Source organism: Ixodes scapularis, unplaced genomic scaffold, assembly GCF_016920785.2.
Source record: "Ixodes scapularis isolate PalLabHiFi unplaced genomic scaffold, ASM1692078v2 ptg000460l_1___fragment_1__unscaffolded, whole genome shotgun sequence".
NCBI classification, from domain to species: Eukaryota; Metazoa; Arthropoda; class Arachnida; order Ixodida; family Ixodidae; genus Ixodes; species Ixodes scapularis.
In genome coordinates, this window is record NW_024609981.1 from 595,429 (window position 1) to 605,125 (window position 9,697).

General features: G+C 46.1%; 1 protein-coding gene across 1 annotated transcript; it reads right to left on the reverse strand.

Annotated features, from left to right (window-relative positions):
- Nucleotides 1–352: 352 nt before the first annotated feature.
- LOC120842558 lies at nucleotides 353–1,798 on the reverse strand. The gene has a single exon (XM_040213695.2). It carries the CDS (start codon nucleotides 1,796–1,798, stop codon nucleotides 353–355), a length of 1,446 nt encoding a protein of 481 aa, XP_040069629.2.
- Between the last annotated feature and the right edge of the window lie 7,899 nt (nucleotides 1,799–9,697).

A 9,697-nucleotide genomic window follows, 5' to 3' on the forward strand; every position in this document is an offset into this window, starting at 1 on the left:
CCACTGCGAGCTTCTGCATCTGTTTCGCCGATACCATATGCTAGAATGTCATCTGCCACACACAGCACACCACTCAGTCCATCCAGAGCTGACTGCAGTCTCTTCTAAAAGATTTCGCTCCTGACAGCGAGTCCAATCGGAGGCGTAGCCATCGGTAGCGTCCCATTGGTGTCTGGAAGGGAGTGAGAAAGCTAGACTCTTCGTCCAGGATACATTGCCAGTAGCCGTCTCGTAGGTCCAACTTCGAGAATATCTTTGTATTTGCGACTTCAGGCAAAATGTCATCCAGGATCGGTAAGGGGTGCCTCTCCCGCTCAAAGGCTTCGCTGACAGCCTGAGGATCAATGCAGATTCACATTTCACCATTTTTCTTTGTAGCGATGACCATTCGGCTGACCCAAGGTGTCGGTTCCGTGACACTCTTGACGATTCCTGTTAGTTCCAATCGTCTTATAGTTGTCTCGAGCTGAGGCTTGATGTTCACTGGGACTCGGCAACTTGTCACTGCTTTGGGACATGCCGCTGGATTGGTCACAAGGTGTACGGTCCCGGGCAGAGAGCATACAGAGGTTCCAAAAACATCGGGGTACCTCTTCGTAATGTGGTCTCTTGAGTTCACTTCACCAACGCTGGCAACCAGGTCGTAGTCAACCGTGATTAGCCCGATCAGTTCAGCTGTCTTCCGTCCTATGAGGGGTGTGAAGTCGATACGGACCACAATGAAGTCAACGACGTGTTTCTGCCTGTTGGCTGTAGTCACCCTCAGCCTTGCCTTGCCAGATGGGATGACTTTCGTGCCATTCCACATGCGCAGGGTTGTCGAGGTTGGCTCGATATGTCTGGGCGTCACACTCTTGTGGTTGATAACATTCACTGCAGCTCCACTGTCCACTTGGAACTTGACTTTTCTTTCATTGACGGTCAAGGTTGCAAATAACGAGCTTGCTTTGCCGTCCTGCACCGTGAGTATCTCTTCTGTTGAGTCGTCGTCGTGCGCCTCCACATTGGCGACGGTCTTGGTGCTTTTGCATAACGCTGCAAAATGGTTCCGCTTCTTGCACTTGTTGCAGGTTTGGTTCCATGCTGGACATGCTTGTCTTGCGCGCTCGTGAGTCCTGCCGCAGTACCTACAGCTCTGTACTGGTTGCTTGAGCGCAGTCTGTTTGTCTTTCTCTCGGTCGGCACGTGGTTGTCGGCGGCGATTGCTGCTACCCTTCATTGCGTGGACTTCGACCGTGGTGCCTTCTCTGAACACCTTCATTTGAAGCTTCGTCGACTCGTGCACTAGGCATACCGTGACGACTTTTTCGAGCGTCGGTTTTTCTAGTTTCAGAATGTCCGCACGTGCTTTCTCGTCGTTTACTCCACAGACGATTTGGTCGCGGATCATCTTCTCCTTTTTTGTTCCGAAAATGCAGTCGCAGGTTTTCAGTTTCAGGTCGGTCAGAAAAGTGTCGAACCTCTCGTCGGGGAGTTGTACTCGCATGCGGAAGACGTAGCGTGAGTACACTTCGTTCTGCTTCGGCAGAAAGTGCGCATCCAGTAGCTTCACAACGTGGTCGAAGTCAAATTCAGGGTGCGGTCTCGCTTCCGTACACTCTCCGAAGTCCAGAGTATTGTAAATGTCTAGCAGGCTTGGTCCTCCTACCGTGAGAAGAAGTGCGACTTGCCTTTCCGATGATGCTCCAGCGGCATCGGTCGCTTTCAGGTACTGCGTGAAGGCTTGTTTGAACGTGCGCCATCGTTCCGCAGCGTTGCTGGCGTTTTCAAACTTCGGCGGCGGCGGGATCCTGTCCATGCTTGCTTCCGTTGTCGTGGCGGTCGTAGCTCAAGCGTTGGCTATTGCCGCTTCTGACACCATGTTTCAAAAAGGCGTGTTATCAAACGTAACTAGTTTAATGTTTGACAGAAGGTTACACTGTGGACGGTATTTGCGTCCGCCATGCTCGCCGGTTTCTTCGTCTTCTCGCGTAGGTGATGGGGGAAGGCCCGTACGCCACCGCATGCCTTGGGTGGTGGCGCCATCTGTCGGCTCATCTTGTAACAGGAAGTACATGAAAAATACAAAAGATCAACACATGGACAGACAGGTGACTGACACCTACAGTGCTGGTAAGTAATATAAACAGTGAGAACAATCGTGTGTGAAATAAAACTGGTACATAAATACACTAGCAAAAACAGTAATTAAAGCATTGCGGAACAAGACGGGGTCACCTATGGCCAGGCACAACCAGGGTAATCACCGACTCACACCAAGCATAAAGGAGCTTCCAGTCCGGCTTGGTGTCCTGCTGCTGCTATTGTCTGCTTTTTCTTTTAAAGGAGTATCAATTTAAGGCTAAAAGGGAACGCAAGTAATAAATCAGTAAGTGCACTGAGAGCACTTGAAGCACAAGGGACACGCTCCCTACTGAGGACAGAGGGGAGGGTACCAAGTCTAGCTGAACCTGTTTTGCAGCACCCTGCATAAGCTAGGTGCTGGCAAGACTGGGGCTTATCTACTGAGAGTGTCTAGTACAGTCAAAGAAAGCATTATAAAGTTCTCTGCTGGGCAAGCTGCTCCATGGCTGCAATAAAAAAAGAGTACATTAAGACAGGGACAAAGAAGGAAGGGAAGACTTTTTTTCTGAATAAACTAGTTGGTAGTGAGCGCTTGTTTCATCCTTTCTCGTCCCCGTCTTATTGTGCTCCCTTTTTAGTTGAAACGAAAGCAAGCCACGATGGAATTTAGAGAGGGCTAAAAGCTTGCTTTAACATCTGTGTGCTTGTGAGGGAACGCTTCATGTACGAGGCCTACTACAAGGTAGTAATTATCACAATTTTCCGTCTGAGTAACAAAATAATGCATCTCTGCATTACAAAGTATCCTATAACTTTTCGCGTGCTGTACAGATATAGGCATATTTTGCATGCAGAAAAGGGGGGACACTAAAACTAATAGTAATTTGTTTATCATCCTTGCTTAGATAAATGTTTCTGAAGTTGGGCATGAAAGAACCGCCTTCGAACATGAACCCGAATCTGGTCTTTGGTTTGTTTTAAGTCATGGCCAAGTACTCCTAATAAAATATTGAAATAACCATTTGAGAAGAGAGCGGATGATACTTATCTCACTTGGTCTTTAGCTTTAAAAAGAAATATGTTTACAGATTGACCCCCCATAGCGAAGACACCCTTTCAAACTGATTTATCTTAAACAACCATAGTTACATGTGATTTATCTTTAGCATGAGTAGTTACATCGACAATGCAAACGGCACGGCTTTCCTCCGCTCTCGTCCCTTCCCCTATCTTGTTGTCTTTTTGCAAAGATCGGCGATTATAAGAATAGCGTAGGCATTGATGACAGCAAACGGAGCTTGCTAGTGGTTGTCTGCACCAGTTTAATCATAGCAGTCTAACCCTCTCTTCCAGGAATGCAAACAAAAAGATGCTTTCCCCCTGAAAAAAAAAGGAGTAAAGTGGATCGGAGTATGACCTTAGCACCTCTATACTCACAAAGCATGCCAGTTCGATGACGGAGTCATAGAGTGCCTGGTCACAGATTTGGAGCGTGAGTATTCGGTAGTACAGAGCATTAAAGAGTCATTCCTCGGGGAACCTGGACGTCAGCACACAGCTTTTGCAGTGGCGAGGACCCCGAAACATACTTTTTTCGTGTTTCGCGTCCGCTGTGGCGAGACTCTTCTCCGTTGTATACCCGTCCACCTTTTCCATTTCGGCGACCGCTTCTTGTGGCAATCTGCCAGGTTTTGTCAGTATAAAGGAGGCTATCGTGCGGCATATAATGGTGCTGTGTAGCGGGGCACCCTCCTGCTGTTTGATATTGGGCAGCCCCTTAGTCCACAGAACTCTGAGAATGTAGAGGTTATCTATCCTGCCTGTGACATTATCTACAACTCGCAAATTTCAGTGCTGCATTGGATTGTTTACAGCAAGGCATGCAAGTGAGTCATGTTTTTTTTATCCGCAAAACTTTCAAATGGCCCAATTGTTTACCTTGGAAAAAACTGCACGGTTCGGGGCACAGCCACGCAAGCGGCAAGGCGTTGACGCCAAGACGTCCCGTTCTCTTTTCCTCGCTGGCTCTTGTGGTACCCTTGTCTCCGTCGACTGAAAGGAAAATCCCTTCAGTGTCGTGCATACTTGAGCCTCCGCTGAAGCAAAAATTATTCTATATGAACCTACCTGCCATTAAAGACCAAAGTTTACTTCTTCACTCTTACTTCCTACCCACCTAATGCAATGGTTTGTTAACAGGAACACCACAGTTAACTAGACAACTCATTCGTAATGCAAGTCCTCCTTAGTAATGAATCATGTGCAAGGTCTAATGAAACAACAAGCATGGGCACTAAAGACACCCTACTACATGGGGGAGTATTAGTGGACCCGATTCGGATAACATTTGCGAGGCCTAGCTTGACAACATAATAAATGACATCGTTCCTGGTCACAGTATTTTTTTCTAGATGCCTTGGCATTAGTTCTGGCCTTGGACTGGTTTTGAGAGCACCCATATAATGTTTGCAACTTTGCCATGGGAACCACGAAGTTCTTTCAAAACTAAATTGCAAGCTTTAAAATAAAAATACAAGAAAAGTTGTACAGATGCACGAATATAATCACCATTGTCTATGCCCGTACCTGCTGGCACCTGTTTCCAGAAAAATCAACAAATACCAAAGTAATACACATATTATACATCGTGAAGAGGCCTGCTGACAACCTGATGAACAGTATATTGAATGCCAATAACGAATGAACTGTTAAGTTTTCCGCTCACTGCATGGTTCTCTAAAGGCCCGTTCACACTCTTGCGGCCTCTTAAAACTGGGTTCCATAAAACCTCTTACAACGAGAGGACACACCGGCGCCATTTATTGGGTAGCAGAGTAAACTTGGCGGTCCGGCATATTTGCTATTTTTCTGGTGCATTTTCCTTTCTTTTTTGGCTCGAAAAACTTTTGTCAAGGTTATAAACTAGCCTTTCTTATAGGTATTACGCCCCTGCGACCTCGGAAATCCCGCGAAACCTTCGCTCTTGTAAAATGCAGTTCCAGTATCACCGCATAGATGGCGCCAGAATGCCAGTGTGTACCCTCGTCCTAAGAACTTTTAAGAAGTTTTAACATATCTCGTCTCTCTTGGTCGTACTCGGTTGCAAGAGCTTGAACGGGCCTTAAGACTCAAGTTTTTGCCAACTGTGTTCATTCTCTTTAATCTTGGAAAGTGCTTCCAAGATAGCAGTGCCCATGCATCCTAACGAAGTTGCTGGTGCATGCTTGTGACACCCTCGAAAGCTTCTGCCGTTGACTTTGGAAACCTCTGGACGCACACATACTGCGGTTCCATCCTCCCGTCGAGGCTATCCGCTTGCGCTTGCACAGCTTTCGCAGTTAGTTTATGCTGAGGCGAGACGAGGTATTGTGGCATTTGCACATTCAAGATAGCAAAACCCACCACATGTCGGCTCCGAGCGGCATGATGATGATACCCAAGAGCTATTTCGCGTATGGTCTATAAAATCTGTATAATGCACGATGCTGAACATGCCAATCGCTACATAGTTTAGAGCCGGGAAGGTGGACATGCAGCAAGGCACGCACCTGCAATTGCATCCACTTTGGCGGGTGTAATGGGCTTCCTTCCCACGGCGCCATACTTTGTCACGCCTGGTAGGTTGGCTTGTCATACTCCTATTCACCAGGTCCTCGCCCTTGTAGAGGCACCGGGACAACAGGATCAGCAAAGCGAGTCGAACTTGGTCTTACCTATAGCCCAGTCAACTTTTTTTTCTGGTAGGCAAACCCCACCTTGGAGGTAACGCTGCAAGTGTAAACATAATCATAAACAAACAGGTGCTCAAGCAAATTTTAGTACAGGTATAGTGCCTGGACGTTTTCTCCAATGGTGCAATTGGCATCCTGTTCCTCCCATGTATTAAGAGTTGTCCCAAGGAAGCAACAATGATGTTACGAAACCGAAAGTGTCATGCTGTCGCAAGTCTGCAGTTGGTCTTCAAACCTCTGGTGAATAAGACAAGCAGGCACCAGTGCCGCTGTCGTCATGACGTCCCAACTTGTGACTGAAATTACTGTGGACTGTCGAGGCACCGAAAAGAATGGTGCGGCAAACATACTGTATTGCTAACCCCACCTAAAACCCCTTAATGAGTTCGTGCTGAGTTTCGTAAGTGGCATCAAAGCGCCTGAGCAGGAGACACGTGCAGGACTTGGAAGCAAATGGCGGTGTAGCTCTGAAATGAGAGGCACTTGGAAGTGAGTGGCAGCACGGCACTCACTCGTGGCACGTGTCTCTCGCTTTCAGACAATTAAGGCTGGACTGCATGTAAGCGATTTAGTGAGCAACGAGACGAGCATTGTCAGCAGCGACAGAGATTTCTCACTGTCGCTTGTAACGCTGCTCGGTTCTTGAATTACTAGAAAACGTCGCTCATCGCATTAATCGCTTGGTCCTGTCGCTTTCATGCAGTGTGCCTCGTCGTGCGGCTGAGCGATAGCAAAAAGGGTCGCCATCGCTTGTCTCGTAGCTCCCTTCATGGCTGTCGGCGCTTGCAAAAATGTGAAGTGTGAATTTTATGTAGGGCTTTGTCCATGCCGGCTCTCAGACTGCTGGCAGAACTTTGAGTTTCGGTGAAATGCGACCACATGCTTTCTCACTTTGCTTATGTACTGAGGAGGAAAGTTGACAAGGAAGTAGTTGAGAAATCAGTTCATGATCTCTTCAAGAAAGTTGTTCGAATTACCCCGTTTTCTGTTGTTATTTTGGCTGTCTACAGTGCCGTCCGACGGCACTCCACCCGCGCCTACAAGTGCCGTCCGAAAGAAAGTCGAACAGCACATGTGTCCCTGGGGAGCTCGTTAACCAACCCCCCGCATACATTCATGCCGCCTCGCGGCAACAGTATGCGGCTGCTAATTACAGAACTGTTAACCTAGTTGGCTCCGTTGCACATGACGCTTCGCAGCGTCGAACCCCTCTGTCCCATACCAAGCCCCGCTGTCCCCCATGTACCTCCGGAAAGGGACGCCCATAGCATTTTGTTAAAGGGGCCCTGCAATCATATTTAAGCGCCTACCTTCTTTGCGGTTTCCACGTCTCTTGGGGTTCGGGCAAGCCAGCGGGCACGGAGAGAGTAACTAAATAACAGTGAGTCATATTTTAACCGAAGACGCGGAAACCTCCACCTACAAGGGCGACCCGAGTTGCCGAAAGCGCGCAATATGTGACGTCTTTGGTCCTGGGCTTACCACTGGTCAGAGCCGCTAAAAGTTTTTTTTCAGTCGAAATACAAAATATAAGTGTCGCGAACCGTTTCAATTATGTATGAAAGTAGTTTTTGTCCGGTGATTTAGATCAGAAGAGAAACAAATGCAGTTTATAAAGTACAGAAACAAGAAAAGACTCGTCGACAAACCCGCCACCAAGCAGCGGAAAAAACGGCGCATACTGGAAAAGGCTAGTGAAATGAGGCTCCGACGAACAGCGAGCGTAGAATGGTCCCGGATCTACGCGGCGGCGCTGCGGTCGTATACCGGCTCGAGGATCCGACCGGTTCCGAGCGTTCCGAAGGCTTTCGGCGCGGGCTTGGCTGGCGATTTGGCCATTTGGCGGTATCGCAGCGCGAAGTGGCTCCCGTTCTGAAGTGATCTTTACACCGTGTTTGCTGTAGTTTGTGGCCAATGAAGTATCATGCCGAAGTAGTCCTTAATCGCGCAGCAAATGCAATGCAAGCCGCTCTGGCCGCCCGCCTCATACAGCTTATCCAACACGTGCTTTAGTGGCGCCCTCCCGAGCCGTCGTCTCGGAGTGCGGCAGCCATGAGCGCTCGATGAGCTCACTACTCCTCTAGTTCACGGCCACTCAAGCCAGGACCTACGACGTCATGAAGGAGGTTATTTTTTGTTTGTTTTTTGTAATTCTAAATTGCCTATAACTTAAAGCAAAATTTGAGAAAAGAAAAGTTTTTCTAAGTTAGTACGTTCAGTGCGCTCAAGTTCGGTGCAAATTAAAAACCAGTCAAAAAATTGTTGCAGGGCCCCTTTAAGCAAAGTTTCGTCGACCTTTTTTTTCTCCCCAGTGTTAATGGTAAAAAAGAAATGACGTAAATTTCTAGGGATGCCGCAAACTTTTTTCGAACCGAAAGTTCGATGATCGAATCAAACGGTTCAAAAGATTTCGCATTTTCGAACTTTCCATATCGAGAAATTCGACGGAAGTTGAATTTTCGAACTTGTTAAACTAAGAAGTTCGACGCGTTTCAAAATTTCGAGCTTATTACGCTGCAAAATTCGATGCTTCTCAAATACTTTCAAACTTAATAGACCAAATATCGATGATTTGTTTTAACTTTCGAATTTAGTGCACTAAAACGTTGGAAGTATTCGAACTTTCGAACTTGCTACGCAAAGAAATTCGATAATTTTCAAACTTTCTAACTTATCAATCTAAAGAATTCGAAAATTGTCGAACTTCCGATTCCTGAAAAGTCAGAAGGTCGACGAACTTCGAACTTTTAGAGTAAAAGGTCGAAGTTCGTCGAACTTCGAAAGACGGGCGGGCGGTTTCATTTGGATTCAAGGTGTGAGGTACATTTGTAATTTTTTTTCTCGCATTTTTACTTGTGGTGTCGCATTACTTGCGAAAGACAATGAAGTTTATTTCAATCGTCTGGCGTGCTTGGTTTTAAAGAAATAGATTCCCGAAGGAGCGAGGAAGGACGATGGGTTTTTGACAATTGTCGTTTGTGCCATATTTGAAGCGCGCTATAGCCGAAGATATTTATGGTAGAGATGTTAAACTTTTTAACAATGATTTATGTATACCTAGGTAAGTGTAGTCTTAAGATATGATTATTATTCGTCAAGACGAAATTTCATAGAAATATATAAACATGTATCTATGGGCAATTATGCCCTTAACTTGATAATTTTTCTGGTCGAAATTGTTTGAGGTATGGCATTTAAATTAGCACCACAGACAGTACAGATCACTAGCATCTGCAGAATACAAATTAATGTATATACTGTTATTATCACGTTGAGGAATAAATTAACTCAGAGAAAAAGATTTCTAATATTGTTCAAACTCGGCACGTCATAATATATATATATATATAAGTGAACAAATAAATAATATTACAGAAACGGCTGGCTGAGGAGGGTCGTCGTACACATAGTACAAAAGATGTACGGTATCGGAATCGAAAGCGGAAGTGAAAATGATGTAAGATTTTCAAAATTGAGCTGAGGAGGCGGCGCATGACTAGCAACTTCCACATTAGGATAGCGAATTCCGCAATCACGGGAATACTGTTGCTCTGACAAACGCTACCCAGAGACGTTATTCAACTCGGACTCTTTTTTTTTTTGTTAAATCACCCTCGTTTTGCTTTTAACCATGATATCATTTTGCCTACGGCGTATAGCAGCTTGAGCTGAACAGGCCATATTCCAATGATCGACTCAGTTTCAATATTACACAAGCGATATTAATCGAAGATGATTGATATGGTTACAAAACAATAGCCACTCATGGCTTAGAACGTGTGAATTCGAGGTATTCGTATTTCACTGCCTCCTAATTTGTTTCTGGGCGTTATGTTTCTACCACCTACATTTCCCCTGCTGTGGTTTTCATCGTACATGTCACTTTTCTTCGCTCATCATTT

What these genes read in the sequence shown, in the direction of transcription:
- LOC120842558 (XM_040213695.2), bottom strand. Translation starts at nt 1,798, where the DNA reads ATGGACAGGATCCCGCCGCCGCCGAAGTTTGAAAACGCCAGCAACGCT.